General features: G+C 37.9%; 2 protein-coding genes and 1 pseudogene across 2 annotated transcripts; 2 read left to right on the top strand and 1 right to left on the bottom strand.

Moving 5' to 3' along the window:
- Positions 1-287: 287 nt before the first annotated feature.
- On the bottom strand, positions 288-1226 carry LOC103247884 (olfactory receptor 51B5). Its single transcript, XM_008019880.3, has one exon. It carries the CDS (start codon positions 1224-1226, stop codon positions 288-290), a length of 939 nt encoding a protein of 312 aa, XP_008018071.2.
- Positions 1227-14061: 12835 nt separating this feature from the next.
- OR51B6 (olfactory receptor family 51 subfamily B member 6) lies at positions 14062-15000 on the top strand. The gene has a single exon (XM_038005530.2). It carries the CDS (start codon positions 14062-14064, stop codon positions 14998-15000), a length of 939 nt encoding a protein of 312 aa, XP_037861458.1.
- A 4932-nt stretch (positions 15001-19932) lies between these two features.
- On the top strand, positions 19933-20164 carry LOC119626621 (dolichyl-diphosphooligosaccharide--protein glycosyltransferase subunit TMEM258 pseudogene; annotated as a pseudogene).
- Positions 20165-23211: the final 3047 nt, after the last annotated feature.

Genomic DNA, 23211 nt, shown 5'->3' with positions numbered 1-23211 from the left:
GTTACATTATAGACATACCCATAGATGCCTAAGGTATTGTTATCACAATAATTTAGTGGAAAGCTTAGAGAAATATTCTGTATACAGGAATGCAACAAAAATTTGTACAAACTACATTTAACTAAAGAGTTGGGCTTAAAGAGATACCTTAGGGAAACTTAAAGCTCTATTTTAACACCTATTTTACCAAGTCATATGAGCATGTATGCTAGATATGAGACTTCTTTGTTCTCCTGCTAAATATTAGAGTGTTTACATTTTGTGAGAGTGACTGTGATGGTTGGGGATCAGGTTCCAATTCTATGGGTAGTAAAAAGGTGAAGAATGCCATTCTTAATCTGCTTGGTCTTGACACTATATATTATAGGATTCATTAGTGGAGGGAACAGAAAATAGACATAGCTCATAATGAGGTGAACAATATGTGAAACCTGCTTTCCAAAACGATGAATCAGAGGTAATCCAATCACTGCAACATAGAAAACCAGGACACAGCAGATATGGGAGACACAGGTATTGAGAGCCTTAGCCCTCTCCTCTCTGGAGGCAATGCTCAGGACAGTCTTGAGTATCAACACATAGGAGATGAAGATAATCAGAGAATCTAGCACAAATATAAAGACCACAAGCACAACTGGGTACAGTTGGTTGAAGGTGGTATCAGCACAGGCCAGTTTAATGACATCCTGGTGAAGGCAGAATGCCTGTGAAAGAACATGGGAGTGACAATAGAGAAAAACATAGAGGGGCATGATTGGGGGAACAACAGATACAAATCCCCTAATCAGAACTCCCAGCCCAATCTTCACTACTCGAGTATTAATAAGTATGGAGGTATATCTAAGAGGGTTGCAGATGGCAATAAAACGGTCATAGGCCATGGCAAGCAGAATGCCAGACTCGACAAAGGAAAGTGAGTGTATAAAGTAGGCCTGGGAAAAGCAGGCTGCGCTTCCAATCTCCCTGTAATCCAGCCAGAGGACTCCTAGCACCGTGGGCATTGTGGTCAGGGTCAGCCCCAGGTCTGTGGCAGCCAGCATGGACAGAAAGAAGTACATGGGCTCATGAAGATTGTGATCTTCCTTAATGAGAAGAAGGAGGGTGCCATTGCCAAAAAGGACAGACATATAGATGAACAAGAAAAATAAGGAAATCCAGTGATGAGCTGCCTCCAAGCCTGGAAAACCAGTCAACAGGAAGGGATGCGAGCTGCCGTTGGGCCACATCCTGGGTTTATTGGGTTTATATAGAAAAAATGTCTTTCTGTTTCTGTTATTACCACAATGTGCAGTTTTGCCTTCAGGGTATCACTTCGACCATATGATTCTCAGAATTTTTCCCTAAAGACAACAATGACATCAATATAAGTGATTGTTTCTCAAAATGCATTCTTAGGATTACCTATACTATTTGTATTCTTAACTGCACATTCCAGGATCTATCTCCTACCTACTTAATCAAATTCTTGGAGTTTCAACTGTTTATATGCATTTAAGCATTCTCTTCAGAAAAATTTTTATGTAAACTTCAACTCTAAACTGTTTCCCTTAACTATGCAGATTTTATTTTATTTTATTTTATTTTATTTTATTTATTTATTTTTTTTTTTTTGAGACGGAGTCTCGCTCTGTCGCCCAGGCTGGAGTGCAGTGGCCGGATCTCAGTTCACTGCAAGCTCGGCCTCCTGGGTTCACGCCATTCTCCTGCCTCAGCCTCCCGAGTAGCCGGGACTACAGGCGCCCGCCACCTCGCCCGGCTAGTTTTTTGTATTTTTTTAGTAGAGACGGGGTTTCACCGTGTGAGCCAGGATGGTCTTGATCTCTTGATCTCCTGATCTCGTGATCCGCCCGTCTCGGCTTCCCAAAGTGCTGGGATTACAGGCTTGAGCCACCGCGCCCGGCCAACTATGCAGATTTTAAAGAATCCATATTCTATGGGGCATTCAAGGGGATTTCAAGGATCCTAACACTAATTTTTTTCTAGTCTACTACTTAAACCTGTAATTGCCTTCACAATACTGATCCCTAATCCACATTTTCCTGCATATAAAGACTTATCTGAATTATCAGCTAAAGTCTCAACAGCCTAAGAAAGAAAAGTATGGGAAGAGAAACTCTGCCACTACCACTGTAACTAAGGAGCAGACAGAGAAAGAAACACTTGGCTTCCCGATTTCATGGACTAGTGATGGGGAACAGACATTCACGACTGGTGTGAATTACCCTCTTGTTGGATCCTTCAGTACTACTCACTACTTGTGACAATGGCTCAGTCTAATTGTAAGTTAGATAATCATAGACTTTGGGGCTGGAATAAATGATTAGGCCAGCCAAAGACATCACTTATAATAGTGTATCTCCTTCAGTTTAAACATCTTACTGTTTCTTATTTACAAGTAGTGTCTTTTTCTTTTTTAATTATTTTTCCATAGGCCCCCTCAAGTAATTCCCTAGAATCTGACCTCTCTCATTTCAAGTTCTCCATTTGTATTTAAACAACCATCTTCCTGGTTTCCTTCCCTTTATCCCCAGCCATAGGCTTCTGAATCTGTTCTCCCCAATACTGAGTGAGAGCTATTTCACTGCTTAAACAGGGTGCTGTCTTTTACTGAAGAGAAGAGATTAGTCCTTTGATAAGGGTTTAATATTCCTTCTGCCACAAGACTAGGGACTTCTTGCATATAGAAATGTGTTTATTTGCTTTGCTCAATCCCTTGCAAAGTATCTAACATGTGGCCGATATACATTCTTCAATTCACCTAATATTTTTGAATGCCCATCATGAATGGCGTTTAAAGCTCTCTGGAATTAAATGGTAATAAGACAAAGTCCCTAATCTTATAAACCATAAATTAAGTTGAAAAATAAGTAAGAAAATTTTAAATAAATATAAGTGCAAGTTTAACATAAAACAGTACTGTTCGATGTAGATTAATTGGATGGTATTGTATACAAGTTAGTATAGCAGTTTGAGGGACCTAGAACTGCACCTGTGAGGAGGTCCCATTTGAGCTGCGACTTCAATAAAAAATGAAACCTGACCATACACAGACCTAGAGGAAGACTGTTCCAGAGGGAAAATCAGCATAACTGACGTTTGATAAGAAAACAGGAGAGGGACAATAGAAAATGTCAAGGAAGCAGGTAGTAATCAGGTGTCATAGGGCCTTATAGACCATAATGGGATTTTTGTTTTGTTTTGTTTTTACTATAAATGTAGTGAAGACATTAGAACATTTTGAAAATCACAATAGAAAATAGTGTGGTGACATATTCTGAATTGTATTTTTAAATTACTCACTTAGACTGCTATGTGAAGAATACTAAGCAAGAGACAAGAGAAGAGATGAATTAGAAAGCTATTTTAAAAATCCATATGAAGAGTGATGGCGACCTTGACTAGGAGAGAAGCAGGGGAAATGAAAAAAAAGAGAAAAATACAAAAACTTAAACAGACACAGACGCATTTTTGAGGTAGTGCAAAGATTTGCTGATATATTAAAAATGAGAGTTGGGGAAAAGTGAAATGAGGCTTCCCCTACATTTCCGTTTGAACAAATGAAAGAATGCTGAAGGCATTTACTCAAAATGGAATTCTGAGGGGGATACATATTTACCTGTGAGGAAATCGAGAGTCATTAGTAAATATAGCTGAGTTAGAGCAAATTCATTCCTTGCTTTTTGTTGTTGTTGTCCCATACCAGAACAACTTCTTGAAGTTGTTTTTATCCTAAATTAGAAAGATGTTCTTATCCAAATATACCCCTTCAGAGTTACTTTGTCAGTGTAAGGCACTACCCTAAAGATGCCACCAAAGAAAATGATCCTTTTACCTTCCACCCGTATAGATGAGATCTAACTGTGACAGTTTCAGTGAAGAGGTGCCAGACAACTGGGCATGAGGCAACAACTCAGCACTTTCGACTTGATTATAAGGAATAAAAAATTGAAAGAATCATTTTTCAGCATCCATATTCTGTCCTAGGACCAAGAGACATAAACCAGAATTCAGCGCCTATTGAACATACGATGAGTGATGTGTATTTTTCAGTTACTAGACACGAAGATGATCCAGCTTAGTTCCTCCCCTTCTGTGTTCTATGTACAACTTCATTTCTCTGTCAACACTCTTACTTCTCTGACATTTCAGCAATAATCTCCTTTAACCCAATCTTTCACTGTATCTCAGCTTTGTGAAAAATTCCTTCTTATAGAAGAATATGCAGCACAAGTGATGAATCGCTACAGGGAAACTAACCAAAGTATAAGGCAATGATTGTATTTTGCCAAATACCTGCAACTTAAAGTTTCCCCTTCTCCATTCCCAAGAATTCCATGCAGACATACCTTGTAATGCAGCTATAATAGTGATCTAGGGACTCACTCTACTTTGTTTTGTGGAAAATTCCCGTGTCCTCAGCTAGTTGCAGCTGTAGGTTTCTAAGAAGAAAGACAGTAAGAGAAGAGATAAAAGCTGAGGAAAAAAAATATAAGGAAGGAAAAAGATCACAAAGACTGAGGATAGAACCAAGAAGACGATTCTATAATTGAACACCTAGAAAATCAGATAAACTTCTGCCATTTACAGCCATAATTTTTCTCTGCTTTGTTTAAAAAGCAAAATCTAGTAGAATAAGGGTGCCTTCCTGTTCATCTCTTAGAAAGGAAAGGAGACATATGAGAGGGTCATATTCACATCACTGAGTACTGAAGGTATTAGGTAGTGGTTGGTAGCACTTGGAATTGCTTTTGAAATGCTGTCAACTTCTGGCTGAATTCTGTACACATATCCAAAGCTGTGGACTATTGAGATCCTTCAATAGGAAATCCTTCTCCTTATCTTTCTCTGGAGAGCTTATAGAAGAGTCTCCTAGTACACTCCTTACATATCTAGGAGTATTTCACCATACTCCCATGTACCATAACTCGATTGATGGTGAGGAAGAGCAGGGTTATTGTGTCTTCCTAAAGACTCAGATCATGTTGTTCCTTCTCAACATCTGTTAAGAGAAGCAGTCACTGAGGTTATTAATAAAGACAGCACCTTCCCAGATGTCTCCCTTTTATAGCCAACTTGGACCTTAAGAAATATTTACTCTGTATTAACTCCTCCTTTGAGGGAGGTGGAACACTTAATTAGTCCTCCAAAGCTCTTAAATAATCTTTTTCCAAACAAAGTTACTGAGCTAATCAAGCCACTGGTAGGAACTTTATGTGTGGGGAATCAGACAGCCTGTCTTCATAGCCCCAGCAGACTCTGGTATCATCTTTGGGAGGTAATTTATTCCCTATACTTACTTCAAAGGTCAAATCTTTCCCAGTTTATCTCAGGAGAAAGCTGTATATCTTCTTGGCCTATGTAATCTGAATTTCAATTATATTTCCTGCTTGGTTTAGATCAGAGAAACCTTGAAAGTAGAGAGCTATATAGACTAGAGTCAATATAATAAAATTCAGGCAGCCTTCTCTAGTACCCAATGTGAACCCACAATCTGCAGTTATCACTAACTATTCCCTTGTTGAGTTTAATCCACCAGAAGTTTTCTCTTTCCCGGGGGATGCAGCAGGCATGCTCATCACTACGGTGCTTCAGCCAAGCACACCACATCACTTTAGTCCCAGGGACTATGATATTTTTGGTTTCCCCTCCAATCCTGACAGGAACTACTCTGCCTATTATTGGTTTTAAGGGGAAATATACTTATATTACCAGAAGAACAAATTTCCTTTCACTGAATAAATTATTCAGCTGTTACTATGCTTTGTTATAATTAATGTAATGATCAATGCAAATCAAAGACTATCACTAACTGTTATGAATTGAATCATGTCCCAACCCAAAATTTATATATTAAAGTACTAACCCCTAGTAACTGAGAATGTGGCTGTATTTAGAGATAGGTCTTGAAAGAAGTGATTAAGTTAAAATGAGGTCATTAGGGTGTATCCTAATTGAATATGACTTGTGTCCTTATAGGAAGAGGAAATTTGAATACGGACAGATACAAAGGGAAAACTATGTGGACACACAAGGAGAAGATGGCCATCTATAAGCCAAGGAGAGAGGGTTCAGAAGAAACCAACCCTGCCAACACCTTGATTCTGGACTTCTAGCCTTCAGAACTTATGAGAAAATTAGTTTCTGTGGTTTAAGCCATGCAGTCTATGGTACTTCGTTATAGAAGTGCTAGAAAATTCTCTAACAACGTAAACATGGGCAAGCTACTTAACCTTTTCAATACTGAATGTATATTTAGGTATAAACTTAATAAATATGTATAGAAATTAATGCTGCCTATTACAAAATGCTGATGATAGACCTAGACAGGCTGATAAAACGTTCTTGGACATTTTATCAAAGAAATGAATACTTACGTTTATACAAAGACTTGGACATGAGTGTTCATAAAAGCTTTATTTTTATCATTGCTAAAAACTGGGAACAACCCAAATGTTCTTCAATAGGTGAATAGATACACTGTGGTACCACTTGCAAGAGATTGCTGCTTAGCAATAAAAAAATAACAAACTATTAACACATGGAACTAGTGGATATATCTTGGAAAAATTCTGCTTAGTGAAAAAAAAAAAGCCAGTGATTTCATCTACACAGTTTTATTGAAATGGTAAAGTTATCGATATGGAAATCAGCAGTTGCTATGGTTTAGAGATAAAGAAGAAGAGTAAATGTTTCTAAAAAGAAGTAGTATGAGGGAGCCTTGTGGAGATAGGTTTATTCTGTATTTTGACAGTGGTAGTATGCACATTAATCTAAACAGGTAATAAAATTGCATAGAACTATATACGTATACACAAATATATCAGTGCATGTAAAACTAATGGAATTTAAATAATCTGTGTGGATCATATCAATATCAATTTGCTGGTTCTGATAGTTATTCAAGATGTAACCACTAGGTAAAAATGGATTGAAATGTTCACAGGATCTCCCTTTATATTTTTTGCAAATTCTTATGAATCTATAATTATTTCAAAATAAAATGTTAAGAAAACAAATGCCCTTAAAGTGAAGGACTTATTTATTTATTTTGCTTTTGTTTTGTTTTGTTTTGTTTTGCTTTTTAATGTGGAAACTTTACTGAAACTCCAGATAAGCATCAGTCTCTGTGAAACTTTGGTGACCACAGGTGCAGTTGAAAACCAGTAAAACCCTGCAGATATTTTTGGAATATCTGGATAATATGTTCATTGGTCTGTAAGTGATGAGAACTAAAATTAGATTGGACATACAAATCTGCAAGTTCTTGGAAAATGGCCTCCAAATATAAGATATTAACAAAGATATTGTTGTAGACATGAGATACATGTAGACATGTTGTAGACATGTTGTAGTCTAGAATCCCCTTTAGAGAAAGACTTCCTGGTCAGGCACAGTGGCTCAAGCCTGTAATCCCAGACTTTGGGAGGCCGAGGCAGGTGGATCACCTGAGGTCAGGAGTTTGAGACCAGCCTGGCCAACATGGTGAAACCCCGTCTCTACTAAAAATACAAAAAATAGCCAGGCATGGTGGTGGGCTCCTGTAATCCCAGCTACTCAGGAGGCTGAGGCAGGAGAATCGCTTGAACCCGGGAGGCAGAGTTTCCAGTGAGCCAAGATTGCATCACTGTGTTCCAGCCTGGGCGAAAAAGCAAGACTCTTAAAAAAAAAAAAAAAAAAAAAAAAAAGAAAGAAAGAAAAAAAGGGAGAGAGAAAGAGAGAGAGATTTCCTGCCTTGCTCTGGGAATGTGTCAGCAGACAGTCTTCCACTCTCAGCTCATACAGGACCCTCAGCTGCACAGAAACACTTTGCCCAAAGCCAAGAACTCCCTGGGGCAACTCACATCTGATGACTAAGTGAGGCAGGGTTTTGAAAACCTGGCCATTTTCCCCAATGTAGGGTAATATCGTTGTGTAATACTTGCTTCAGAGCTTTCTCCTAGATTGGCCAAGCCTTTGCCAGCCTGTATCTCAGTCTGATTTCTTTCTCTGACCAATTCTACCTCCTCCTTCTTTCTTTCAAAGGTATTGCTTTCTAGTAAATACATTTTACTTTAAAAAGTGTCAGTATCTACTTCTGGATAGCCCAGCCTGTGTCAGGAACATAGTCAATTATCACATGGCTTGGTTATCTGTGAATGTGTACATTTGGTTGTTTAATGAGAATATAAATGTTCTGGATAGGGAGCTACTATAAAATATATCATCACACAGGTGATACCATACCTGTTTCTGCTAACAAGATAATGTTGTAACTATGTGAAATGCTGCAAGAGAGTGGATCCAGCTATGGTTGTGATTTCCAGGGTCATTCTGGGAGCAAATAACAATGCAGGCTAATCAAAGGCACAAAACTAATCTGGGCATGAAAATTTTTGATCCCCACCTCAAACCATAGGCAAAATTCAATTTATGGTGAATAATTAAATAAAGATATTATAAGGTAACAGAGTGATTTTTATTCATTGATTTTAGATTTAAGATGCCTTATTACACACAAATAAAACCATAAATAAATCTGAATTGAAATTAAAAACTTATTTTTGTGAAAATATTAAGAGAATACAAATGTCAGGTATAAGTTGTAAATTTTCTATACTTATATCTGGCACAAGAGTTATATAAATAATTTATAAATAAAACCCCCAAATCAATAAGAGAATAATAGACAACCTACTTGTTTTTGAAATGGGTAAAAGGCTGAAAAAGGTACTTTACAAAGGAAGCAAGTGATCAATAAATATATGAAAATGTGTGCAATGTTATTCATTATCAAGGAAATGCAAATCAAAATTTCAATGAGATATGAGTACACACGCAGTAGAATCGCTTCTTAGAAAACCCCAAAACACCTAGTGTTGTTAAAGATGTAAACCAACTGAAACTCTGATGAACTGTTAGTGGAATATATTTTTAACAAATTATCACTTTAGAAATTATTTGATAGTATCTACTGTAGATAAGTATATGTTTATCCAAAGAATTGTATTCCTATGATGAGGCCTAATAGAAATTCATATGTATATGCACAAAAACAAGTAGTCAAATAAACATGTAGCAGAATTATCTAAGTAGCATTCTGTTACAGCCCCAACTATTACTGTTAACTATCAAGAGCACCAGAGTAAATATGGGGTATATTCATACCATGGAAATATTGCATAGGAATGAAAATGAACAAACTATTATTACGTAAAAGCACACAGATATTTCTCAAAAACATAATGATGAGTACAGAATCAAGACGTGAAAGAAAACATAGACTATAATTCCATTTACATAAAGGTGACAACTTAATAAAACTAATTTGGAAGGTGAACTTCAAAAGAGTGCAAAGGAATTTTTGAGGTAAGTTCTAGCTGTTGTTCTGGGTGGCAACTACGTGAGTGAACTTATTCTGCAACAAATTCATTGAGCTAGACCTTTATGATGTGTTCACACTTCTTTATGTAAATTAACCTTAATAATTTTTTTTTTTTTACTAAATAACAATAGGTTCATTGAAGCCCTTTCTGCTCTCTATCATGTATTTTCTCAATACTCTTTTCATCATCATTGTAACAGTAATCAAATATTTAATTTAATTTAATAACCATTAAAATAAATTAAATCTCACCATTTGCTGAATGAGAAAAAAATGTATTTGTATGTTCATTGTATATCCTTTATACATACATCTGTACTACTACACATGTTTAAAAAATCTAGTTGCTAGGGAAAATAGTGTTTATGAGACAGTGGTTTAATCTGGAAGTGAAAATTGCTGTCTATCAATCAGAGAAATATTAAATCGCCTGTAAGATCATTTATCTCCAATGGTAGAAACTGGGGAATATAACATTGATTCCACGGTTTAAACACTTGAACATCTAAATTATGAAATGCCATACAATTATGAAAGATAGAGTCTGTTTCTCACACAGTTCACTGTGCAATAAGGGAAGATAATCCAAAATGCAAATAATTAAAATAAGTTTAATTGGTTATGACAGACATGACAATATTTGACATGAATTGTTTATTAAATGTTGAGTACCATTTCAAATGCTTTCTCTTTAAACCATACCACACAATAACTTTATGTGGTGGCAATTATTACATGCGTTTTACAGGTAAGGACTATGAAATACAATGAGATAAAATAATTCCAAAGTAGTACAGCAAGAGCCAGAGCCACAATGTAGACAAAATATTCAACTTCCAACAGAGAAAAACTTCCAGTAAAAGCCAGGATACCGTCAGAGATCTTGGGTTGTGCTGTTCAAACCCAGTACCCACAAGGCTGAGGGCACAAATAATAGAGAAAAAGACGAAAGGAAGGAGGTAGGGAGGGAGGGAAGAGAGGAGGGAGCAGAGGAGGGTGGGAGGGAGGGAGGGAGGGAGGGAGGGAAGAACAATAATTATCTAAATCAGGAATGGTCTCTGGGGAGGAGCTCCTAAAATAAATGTTCCTCTCAGCCAGGCTCATGTGCAGATTCTGAAAAGATGATGCCCAAATCTTTCATACAGCTAAAGATGTGAGATACATGACTATGGAACTGAAGAACCGAAGGGAACAAAGTTTCAGGTCAGTGAGGGTATTTAATGAATCTTCTCTGTAAGATCTCATTGCAGGAACCAAGGCAGAGAAAGACAGGGAAATCGAAGCCGACTTCTCAGCAAGAGAAAAGTAATAGTGTTGTCTGCTAAGAGTAGATGTATATAGTAGGCATGGGTCCTAAAGACTTCCTGACATCTCTAAAACTTGGTTTCTTTGAGAGCTACCTCTTCAAATATAAAAAAAGGTAAAGGATAGATTCTGGAACACATAACGCAAAGAATTCTAGGAACAAACCAGAGCATGGGTGTTGACTCAGGCATGAATTATGAGATTGTAGGAATTTCTCTCCTCCTGACTGATTTTTTAATCTCTCTGGCTTCCATTCTAACCCTGACAGTCCCCCTGCCCTCAACCCCATGTCTTTTACCCTAGAAGTCCAGATAAGTGCCAAATATAGAACCAACTCTTCCAAATTCTTGAGGAGGTATACCTCTGTAATCGTCAGAGGTTCAAATACTTTCTAGAAAAAAAAGTCACTATCTGGCCATGCGACTGATAAACGAATTCAAAATTAAGCTTGGACGGAGCTTGGGTTATGTGTGCCTCTGGATCAGGGATAGCGATTCACATAGCTGTGTGACTTTAGCACCTGGAAAAGTTTATATTGTGTAATAGACATCCACTACTCTTCCATCTTCTTTTACCTGCTTTCTTCTAGCCACACTGGCAGCTGATTAGATAGTACCCACCCAGATTGAAGGTAGATCTGCCTCTCCCAGTCTACTGACCCAAATGTTAATCTCCTTTGGCAACACCCTTACAGCATACCTAGGAAAAATACTTTGCATCCTTCAATCCAAACAAGTTTGCACTCAATATTAACCATCACAGGAAGGATAATAGACAAAAGTAACGGGGTAAAAAATAATGGAGAGATTAACTGCTTGAGAAAGAAAAGCGTGTCAGGAAAATTGAAGGAAAAAAGCCAAAGGGAAGGTGAGAGAATATGTGAAAGCTAACATCTCAATGGGCTCCCTCTGATGTGTCTGCGTAGAGCGATCAGTTTATGTGGCAGAGTTTGAGACTCTGAGAATTAGTTTTTCATTAACAAAAACTCAAGTCTATTCTATGACAGAGACCCTGGAAGAGGGTGAATGGCTGCAGGGATGAGGTAAAAGTTTTAGATTTTTATCCCCTCTGAAACTCACAGGTCATCTCATGTACCACAAAAGCAACTGACTGAGTCAAGTAAAAGCACTCAATTTTTCAATGTGAAAACAGAAAAGACAAACAGCTATTGTAAGGATTCTACCCAAAAACCGAAGTGTATATAATGCCCCAGTCCAATACTTGACACACCGTAGAAATTCAACAATTATTTGTTCCATACATTTGTTTCTCAGCTTTATTTTCCCCATCTAGTCTTCCTACTCCTGTTTTTTTTTTAATTTATTTATCCATTATATGTTTATTTAGTAGCACTATAACACAATTAACTAGATTAATGTTCTGTATTATCTTTTCCCTTCCAGCTTTATTTAGGTATATTTAAAATTTGCTAAGAAAGCAGATCTCACATATTTTCACTATCAAAAAAATTAAAGTTATTATGTGAGGTGATAGATACATTAATTAGTTTGATTATGGTAATCATTTCACAATGAATATCTATAATAAAACAATGAGTTCTATACCTTATTTACAATCTTTATTTGCCATACCTGCTTCTTTAATCCTGCATAAACTGAGTATTTTCTGACCCTTTCACTGACAGGCAGATTGAGCTATAATACCTCCTTTCCTCACTTTTTGAGGACAGAGTTGCTTTCCCCTTTACTTCCCTCAGTCTCAATGCCCCAGGCTCAATATTACTTTTAGCTATGTCAGAAGTTCCCACACTGGCTCATCTATCTTTTCTCCTTCCTCTTTCCCACCCAGACATATCACCTTTTATCTGCTGATCAGAGAAACTGTAGTTTAATATTTTTATTTAAAGTCAAACACAGGCTCCTGAAAACCCCATCATCATTTTATATCTGTTCCCAAGGCCTCCACAAAAAAAATGAAATCATTTGACACACCTCTGGGTGAATGATCCTGACATGTACTTACCAGAGAAAGAGAAAGGAGGTGCTTCTCTGAAACAATAACAAAAACACAAATATTATCTACTCTTTACAAAACATGCCCCCGTACTTTATGTCAAGAGAATGCCTAAGAAGACAGAAATCACTAGTAGCGTTTACTGGTTATGTAACCAAATCTCAAGATTAAATGACTTCCCCAAGATTATTATTGTTAGAAAGAGCAGAGCTGAAACTTCAACAAATTCTTCTGAAGATGAAAGTCCAGTAATCTTGGACTCATTTTTTTTCATGGACAGAAAGAGGTCTTGTAAGTCATACATAAATTTACATCAATATGCTCTTTCTATAGTATGTGAGATGTATAGTCTAAACCAACCATAAGAGAAGGTGGGCCTATTTTCTCTGGCTCATGCCACCAACATACAATATATGTATTCTAAGAGGTTGGCTGCCTATACCAGCTGAAATCTTAGAATTCTAACAAGTCACAGAGCCTTCTCACTTTTGTCAAATCCCATCAGATGCCATAGTTTTAAAAAAAATTCTTCTTGATCTTGCCTGAATTACCAATTTTTATTTTTGCATCGCCAAGTAGGTGATATAAAACAGTAATCTGGTGCTATTATCAATTAGTGCCTTCAAATGCTTATCATCAAATCTGCATTTCACTGCTTATGCTTTAATTCATATTATGAAAATCTGAATTTTTTGAAGCAGCATATCAATAAGTAGGGTTACAAAGCTGGGCAGCATAGAGTTCTATGTGCTTTGGAACCACACACAAATAAGTCACTCTTATGTCATTTTCTAGCTACCCTAAAGTCTCTGGAGCTTCATCAATTGATTTTTCCCTCCAGACATATGGAAGAAAAGTCATCTCTAAAATTTACTATTTTATTGTATTTGTTCATATATTTCTTATTTGTGTATTTGTTTTTCCATAGAATGTTTATATCTGCTCTTCCAAGAGCATTTAGAACCATTTTTCTACTGATCTTTTAGGTCTCACATAGTCTGGGAAACCTTTACATCCACCCTCAAATACCACCAGTCAAGATGAAGAGCACCATGAAAAATGACCTGTAAGTTTCAGGCCATTACAGCACTATTCAAACATAGTGATTTCTTCTTTCATTTTGTATTTTTTTTCTGGATTATATGATTTACAATGAATTCAACAACGTTTATTCTGCAAGAATAGCTGTATCTCCAATGTATTATCCAATAATCTTACATATAGTAAACCCTAAATAATACATTCTTTATACATTCTATCTTCCCCTACCTAGGAATCTCCCAGGAATGACTAAATTATTATCCTTGCTGTCACTGAAAGTCAGGACTGGTGAACATCTTATGAACAGGTAGAATTCTCAAGAAGCAACTTTTATACAACTTATTACTATTGCATTACCTGGAGTAAATGCAAAGCGGGCAATGAGGCTCAATAACTCTGCTTCCACCTTCCAGCTTACTGGCTTCCAAGGCATGGAGAAAGCACACCACTGGATATTCATCCCATTATTGGTAGACTACATCTCCATACTTCTTGGCAATGGAACTCTTCTCTTTCTCATCAGGAATGATCATAACCTCCATGAGCCCATGTACTATTTCTTAGCTATGTTGGCAGCTACAGACCTCGGAGTGACATTGACCACAATGCCCACAGTGCTAGATGTTCTATGGTTAAATCACAGGGAGATTGGCCATGTGACCTGCTTCTCTCAGACCTATTTTATCCATACTCTTTCTGTCATGGAGTCAGGTATCTTGCTTTCCATGGCTTATGACCGTTTCATTGCTATCCGCAACCCCTTAAGATATACCTCTATCCTGACCAACACCCAGGTAATGAAGATTGGTGTAGGGGTATTGACAAGGGCTTGTCTGTCCATTATTCCAATAGTTGTTCACCTACACTGGTTTCCCTATTGTCGATCCCATGTACTCTCACATGCTTTCTGTCTACACCAAGATATCATCAAGCTAGCCTGTGCTGACATCACTTTTAATCATCTCTATCCAGTTGTAGTTTTATTTGCAATGGTCTTGTTGGACTTTCTCGCCATCTTTTTCTCCTACATTTTGATTCTCGAGATTGTCATGGTCATTGGTTCTGGAGAAGAAAGGGCCAAGGCCCTCAACACATGTGTCTCTCATATCTGCTGCATCCTGGTCTTCTATGTCACTGTAGTTTGTCTGACATTTATTCATAGATTTGGAAAGCATGTTCCTCATGTGGTTCACATCACAATGAGCTACATCTACTTCCTTTTCCCACCTTTTATGAACCTGGTTATCTATAGCATTAAAACTAAGCAGATTCAGAATGGTATACTTTGTTTATTTTCTCTGCCTCACTCTAGAGCATGACATTGTTCTACTGGTCTCTGAGGAATAATTCAGGGAAACTGGACAGGGTGACAATGTTGCTGGCAGAAGTAACTAGGGAAAGTAATTTCAATGAGAACTAACCAATCCCTCAGCATTTCAGTGGAAATCAACCAATCCCTCTGCTACTTAGAACATTATTTTACCCTGCCTGTCTATTGCTGATTTGTATATGATATAATATATGTACAATACTAAGCACATATCTCAGTGCTCAACTGATACTGTTTTCCCAGGTAATTTAACTCACATTGATTAGCCTATGGCTGGCACCATGTACATACATACATACTTACACACATACACATATATACACACTCACAGATACATATACACACACAGTTATAGATATACTTAATATTTATTTAACATACTTAATTATATATACTTAATATATATAATAGTGCGTGTATGTATAAATATTATAGAAATAATATATTACAAGAAATAATATATATATGTGTACCAAATTATATATATATAATTCTTGGGTCTATGATTTGGGTCACCCATATTTCAGTCAATGCTCATTGCCCTCCATATGGTCCGCATGTGTTGGTCTTGTTATACATAGGAATAAAGCATTCTTGACCTCAGACATAGATCCAGTTTTCTTGCTCATATGGAGCTGGCTGCTGTTTCTAGAAAACTGCACATTGTGAAGAAATGAGCTTTACTCTCATTTCTTCAATGAGAGTAAATCATTTCCCTCAATTCAAAATGATGAGTCTGGGGAAAGTACCTCTATGAGAAGTGTCTTCAGTTAAAACTTTGAATAACAGTTATCAAATAATACTGATAATAATTAAAAACAGAGATATAATTTCTAATTCAGATTACTATTGTCTCGATAGTTAATTCCAGTTCCTACTGAACAGAGAGATGCATTTTCATAAAGTAAAGTGGCATGAGAGGTCTGGTTTAAAGGTACATCCTAGATAAGACTAGATGGCAGTGTCTGGCATGTGCAAAACAGCAGAGGTGAAAAACAGTTTTGGTCATATGTGGAGGGTGGGAAGGAAGTGAGAGAATGGAGGCAATGCTCATAACTAGAGGGTAAAAAGGCCTTTTCTGGCTCCAAATACCTTTCAAAGTTAATTCTGTTCAGTGTCTAGGCATGAGGAGAGGGGGTTTGTGGTCCTATGGCCAGGTGAAGAGCCAGTATCCATGACTCAAATGACAAGTTTTAAATTAATTTTAAAAGATATTCTTTTGACCAAAATACAGGGTATGAAATGCTTGGACTACACAATGGGGCCACCCAGTGACCAGCCAGCTGGATGTCCCTCATCTCTGGCCTCTGTCATACTGACACTCTGAGTGATCTATGGCTGCCCACCTACTCTTCATCACAGAAAGGGGGGATTTTTTAGAATTCTTGGGATGTATAAATAACATGGAGAAAACAAAAATAAAATAATATCTTTACAATAGTTTCCAGGCTAGTAAATGATCTTTATCTGATTAGACCAAAATATTTTGTTCGTTTTACTGAACTTGGCCGTGTGTCTGTCTGTAGCATGTGTGAAATTTGCCTTTCTCTTTTGTAACTTCTTGACTGTGTGCTCCAGGATGGTAAACATAACATAATTCTTATTCCCTACTGTATTATAGAACCTCTCACATAGATCATTTTTAACAAAATATAATTTTTCATTAAAATGAATAAATAAAATTTAAAGTGATCCATGTCTTTGTGTGTGTCTGTTAGTTCTTCTGTCTGTTATTGTTCTCTGTATTGTCTTCCACGATATGGGCAATGTTTACCTAATTCTGTTCTTTCTTTCCTTGCGCTTTTGGGAATGAATTCAGGGGGATTTAAGCCATATCAAAGAAAATCTTCCTTGACTCACCCTCTAGGTCCAGTGATCCTGAAACCTGCCATAGCAGGCTAGTATAAAGATAATTAGGACAACAATATATTTTATAAATTCTGTAAATGGACACATTTGACTGACAACCCTGAGTTTCTCTCCTCCCTTTCTGTTCTTCCTTATACTGAAGAGATGTGATGAAGAGACCAGATAAAAAGTCCAAGAGAGGTGAAAGACTGGGACTTGCAGTTTCTCTTTGTGGAGTCTTATGAAACAGAGCAGAGCTCTGGGCTCCCGATGGTCCCAGAAGAACATATCAACAGTAAGGTCAAAGACCTCACCCCTCCTCGTGATCCTCCCCTCTGCCTCCCGCCCCTCTGTGCCACCAGCCACACTGAGCACTCAGCTCCTCCCAGCTCCCAGATCCACAGCCCTGGCCAACATCAAAAGGGCATCTTCATCAAGAACGAAGAGACTCAGCCACTCAGAGGAAAAGGTCCTCCAGAAGCCAGGGAAAACTGGTGAGACAAAAGACAAACAGTTTGAAGAGTATGTCCAGAACTTCAAGCCACAAGAAGCAGAGGGTACCAGACCTGAGAGAACTCTGAGGATGTTTAGAAGCAATCAAAGGCATTCAAGAGACCTTGACGAAGCTGAGTCACTGCATGAAGTCTGTGCGCTGGATTGGTCTGGGTAGGAAGGTGTGAAAATGGTTGATGAGAAAGGTGATGTACTCTGGAAAGATATCCACGAAAAACTCGTGATGCATCCTTGCTAACACTGGAAAACTACCTGGACCAATTTCCTGACTTGAAGAATCACATCACCTAGTGCAGCAGGAAGCTGGTGGACTGTGACAGTGCCTGCTCACCCCCATCAGGCTCAATAGAGCTTCAGGAGGAAGGATGAGAGCCTCTGTCTAAGGCAGAAGTAGAATTTCAAAAAGCATAGAGAAGGTTTGAAGGTTAATGTTGACTTACAAGAAGAGTTACCATTATCGTGGTCAAGACAAATTGGATTTTATGTTAATACTTTCAAAAATGTTTCCAGCCTTGAAGCCAAGTTTCATAAGGAAACTGTGGTGCTTTGGTACAAACAGTATGAAGTGATGATGAAACTGGGTGACCAGTATGCTGACAAGGCCTTCAACATTCAAAAAGCAACACCCAGTAATTTGGGTCCTCTCCACATTGCAAAGATGTCCTTGGCCTAGGGAGCTTTCACTCCACCCCAGCCCAACGACTAGTTCAAATGAAACACTAGCACCTGCTTCTCCTGTGCTGGCATGACCTGAGTCACCCTTGCAGTCCCATCTCTGTCTAAAGTCACTTGACAAAGGAACTGCAGCAGGAAAATATCATCTTCACAGACTGTCCTGAAGTAAGATAGGTGATGTGTACTGTATCCACAAATCATCTGTAACAGTTATGTTTTCAGTGGTGTGTCATTTCAAATAAACCTTGGGAAATCTCTAACAATTACCTTAAAAAAATTTTTTTTTGAAAAAAGAGTAGGGTCAAGGGCTGTAGGGTAGCAAAACTTTCTTAAAGGATCAATGTAATGCCTTGCTCTGATCCTATAGTGACATATGCTTCAATATAAAGACAAGGTCCTGGAAGTTCTTTTAAAAATCTGCTGCAAAAAGGCCATCCTCCCTACATTTTCTTTTCTACCCCTATGTGATGCTTAAAATAAATCTTATTTCTGGAGATGAGGCTAATTCCCAAACCTAGATTCAGGAAGAAACCTTAGGGACTCCTGTTCCAAAGTTCCAAATCCCTCAGGCTGAGAGAATAAAGAAGGAGAGAGAAGAGAGAAGTGGGCCTTATGGAGGAGTTTATGAAACTAATGTTCTTTGCATCTTGGCTTCTGGATATAATCTAAAAAGGTGGTGTTGGATCCAGTATCTTGACCAGGCTTAGGGATTCATAGTCACGTCTATGGCAACAATGAACAGACTTATGAACAGGTCAGTAAAGGACTACAGTGTGTCTTGGTCTGGAGGCTCAGCATAGGCAATAGGGGGCATGGCAGTGCAGAATGGGCAGCAGACAGTTGGTTTATTGGAGATTTCAGAGGGAAATGCAGTAATATATCAGTCAAGATGTGATGGGGTATAAGACTGTATCATCCCAAAGACTCTCTAAAATCTTTAGAACTTGGCTTCTGAATAATCTCTTTTGCAAATTCCTAGAAGAGGGAAAATCCTAGATCTTCTTTTTCATTCCCTAGCAGAGAGATCTAGTTAGGAAAAAATCAAGCTGAAAATCCATGGGAATAGAGAAAGATATCTCTGGTATAGTTCTGGACTCTGGTTTGCATTGTCTGTTTCCTTTGTTGTTCTCTTCAGCTGCATAAACCAGCTTCCTCTTTGCCTCTATATGTTCCACCAAGTACTTACTCCCAGAAAAGATGAAATTAGAGTGAGGATGGGAGTCACTGTAATGACAAGGGTACAGACTAACAGAAAGGAAAACTTACCAAATAGATTAGTCTCAGATTGTGTAAAGCAAACTTTGACATGAGACACAATGCTTTAAATTGCTGCATATTCCCAGAAATGAGCCTAGTATCCACCAGAAAATGTATGCAAATCCTTGTAAACAAAAGTCAGAGAGAGCTTGTTGGTTCACTTCATTCCATATTGAGGTATCAGCACTGCAGATTTTGAAGATCTCAAACACACTCAGATAGACAGTGATAGTGGATCTGGTGTCTCTGTTGGGGTATGGGGTGGATAAGGAAAAGTGTTCACTATTTTTACCAGCAGGGGAAACTATCCACATGAAAATGGTGCTGGATGCTTTGGACAAAAAGTCATTCAGAGCCATAAACGATGGGAAGATGATCAGGAATTTAGAGTATTTGTAGATCAGATGATCAGTCTATGGCTTTGGAAAATTGTGAACATTACTTGTTGAGCCTTATAATGAGAATGTGATGATTAAATCAGGTCTGCTGGATACTGTGAATCAGAATAGATAACATCGCTAGATATAATTACCTAGTTAGAGAGCACAGATGAAATCAGGAAAGCAAAAGTTAAGAAATAACAGAAGTCTTCCGGTGGCAGAGGGGCGGCTTAGCCTACTGGAGCAAAATGGAGCTTAAGGCCATGAGCAGATACGACAGCCCAGTGAACCTGGCTGTCTTCCCCCATCTGATTCTAGTGCTTTTGACCATCGGCATGCTCTTCACCACCTGGTTCTTTGTTTACGAGGTCACCTCTACACTTGTGATATCTATGAAGAGTTCCTCATCTCCTTGATGGCCCATTCTTCATGGGCTTTGGAGTCCTCTTCCCACTGCTCTGGGTCAGCGTCTACATGTGAGTGCCCAAGAGTAACAACCAGCAGCTTCATTGAATCCCTGCTTTTGTAAATTACTCTTTTTTTCTGTTGCTGGAAGTGTCCCGCCTGTTGCTCATAATAAAGGCAGATGTATGGCATAAAATAAATAAATAAATAACAGAAGTTAGGCAGGGATTGGGGCATGAAGGTTGAAAACAAGAAGGAAAAGGAGCCCAAGGAAATGTAAATGTTGTAAAATGTGCTAAGTGGCATTAGCACATGTCTGGGTGGCATTCCTCTATTTTTAATTGTTTGAGAAACTTCCATACTGTTTTCTATAATGGCTATGCTAACTTACATTCCCACCAACCATGCACAAGAGTTTTCCTTTCTCCACAGCCTCTCCAACCCTTATCTGTTGTCTTTTTTGATAATAGCCATCTCAACAGGTGTGAGGTGATATCTTGTTGTGGTTTTGATTTGCATTTTCGTGATGATTGATGATGTAGTGCACCTTTTCATATTCCTGCTGACCATTTGCATGCCTTTGGAGAAATGTATATTCAGATTCTTTGCTCATTTTTAATCAGGTTACTATTATATTTTTTGATATTTAGTTGATTGAGTTCCTTATATAGTTTGGGTATTAGACCTGTATCAAATATATGATCTGCAAATATTTTCTCCCAAACCGTTCCTTTTGATGATTGCTTTATTTGCTGTGCAGAAGATTTTTAGTTTGATGTTGCTCCACTTCTTTATTTTTGTTTTTGTTACCTGAGCTCTGGAACATTTTACAGAAATAGAAAACAATTTGAAAATTTGTATGAAACCACAGAACATCCCCAAATAGCCAAAACGATCTTAAGAAAGAAAAACCAAGTTGACGGCAGCACACTTTCTGATTTCAAATTATATTACAAAGCTATAGTAATCAAAAAAGTGTGCTACTATCATATAAATAGACACATAGACCAAATTGAACAGAATAAAGAGCCCAGAAAACAATTAACATATATACAGTCAAGTAATTCTCAACAAGGCCACCAACACAATAGGGGAAGGATAATCTCTTTGACAAACAGAGTTAGGAAAATTGGATATCCAAATCCAAAAGAATAAAACTGGACATTTACCTTAAACCATAACTCAACTCAAAATAGATTAAAGACATAACTGTAAGACCTGAAATCACAAAACTCCTAGAAGAACATGTATACAGATAGCTGCTTGATATCAGTCTCAGCAATTTTTTGGATATTGTCTTGATTTGAAGAAAATTTTCACTGGAAATCTATATTGACAGATTTTTTTCTTTCACAAATAAAGTCCCAGTTTTTTTTCAGGTTTCCATTGTTTCTTCTAATAATTTTCTTGTGTGCAATGTGTCTTTTTCTATGTCTGCTTTTAAGATTGGTATACATTTGTTGTTTATGCCATTTGTAAGATATGCAGTTAGTTGTATGTTTTATTTTTTTTAATTAACATTGCTCAAGATTTGCTAAAGATATGAATTAACAGATTTTCTTTTTGTCCAAATTTTGAAACATTCAGTCAATAATTCTTCAAAAAATGTTTAACCCATTTTTTCTCTCCTTTTAGGATTCTAATTTCACATATGGTGGACAGTTTGATACTTTCCCACAAGTCTGGCTTTCTGGGTTTCTCTCCCTGGCTTCGTCTCTCACCATGTGATCTCGTTGCATGCACTTGCTCTTTGTCTGCTTCCTGCCATGTTTGGAACCAGCATGATATATTTATCAGATGCAACTGCCCGATCTTCGACTTCTAAGTCACCAGAATCATGAACCAAACAAAACTTGAAAAAAAAAAAAAAAACTACCCAGACTGAGGTACTCTGTTATAGCAGAACAAATTAAGCAAATTACACTAAAACTTTAGCCCGACTTGGAGTGAGGAGAAGAGATAGTTTCCCAAAACGGGTCTCTCTGGAAATTTTCCACAATGAAAATGAAAATCAGTTCCCTTTTATAATGACTGAAGAGAGGTAGGATGTTATGAAAGAAGGCGTTTCTGAAAGAGTTGCTATGGGAAGATGTGGAGACTTCTCTGTAAACCTTCCAGACTCTCTGTGCATACACAGATGCAGGTGTCCAGGGAGGCAGGGGGATGGACAAAATGAATTGTAACATGTAAATTTCTTAAGGGCTGTGGACCAGTCCAGAAGACCCTTTTGGCAATCCCAACTTCTGTGGGTCTTTCCAGTCTGAAAGACCCGCATCGATCTCACACCATAAAAATGCAGTTCTTCTGGGAAGGACTTGTTCTAACACGCCTGAGAAAGAGTTGACCTTGTGGCCATTTTCTGTTACAGAGACACCTAAAAAGAATCTGTTGTGAGTCTGGAGACACTAAGAACCCTGTGAGTAAGGATTTTATTTAGGTCTGTGTCTGGTCAAAGTGGGGATTTAAGGCTTGGTCAAAATGATTAAGACTAAAGGCCACACACATAGATTTGTGTGAGATTATCATCTGTAAAAATCTGAAAAAGCCAAGGAAACCTGTCTCTCTCCATCAATTTTAGGTTTTTATGTGAGTTTGTAAGATGTAGATATGTCTATTTTGCGCATGAGAGAGAAGAAGATCATCCTCAAAGGAAGAATGAACTTGTTGGCAGCTTTCAGCTGTGTAGTGGGTACTGAGGACACAGGAAGGTGGTGCTAGAAGAAAAGCCACACCTTCTTGAGCTCTGGGGATAGTAGGGCCTTGGTGTGGGTCAGAATTTAAGCCTATCCTTGGGCTGAATGCTCCCCCTGGTGGCAACATTGGAAAACCACAGCAGGTGTGCAGACTTTGGGAGTTCAGTTTTCCTGGAGGAATCTCACACTTCCACCAAGTCTGGCTCAGTGGGCTGGGTAGGTATCAATTCTGGATAGAGGTTCCTTAAATATAACTTATACTGGCCCCTTGAAAGACAGGCTTTCCAGCCCGCCATCTCCCCACCTCGACTCTCTATCTCTCTCAAACACACACACACACAAACAATATTACATGCAATGAAATATGAAAATCATGTGCACATTTACAAATAGGCACACTGTTACAGTGACACTTTTTCACTTTTAGTA

Source organism: Chlorocebus sabaeus, chromosome 1, assembly GCF_047675955.1.
Source record: "Chlorocebus sabaeus isolate Y175 chromosome 1, mChlSab1.0.hap1, whole genome shotgun sequence".
Taxonomy (NCBI): Eukaryota; Metazoa; Chordata; class Mammalia; order Primates; family Cercopithecidae; genus Chlorocebus; species Chlorocebus sabaeus.
This window is presented reverse-complemented; position numbering and strand designations above follow the sequence as displayed.

What these genes read in the sequence shown, in the direction of transcription:
- OR51B6 (XM_038005530.2), top strand. Translation starts at nt 14,062, where the DNA reads ATGAGGCTCAATAACTCTGCTTCCACCTTCCAGCTTACTGGCTTCCAA.
- LOC103247884 (XM_008019880.3), bottom strand. Translation starts at nt 1,226, where the DNA reads ATGTGGCCCAACGGCAGCTCGCATCCCTTCCTGTTGACTGGTTTTCCA.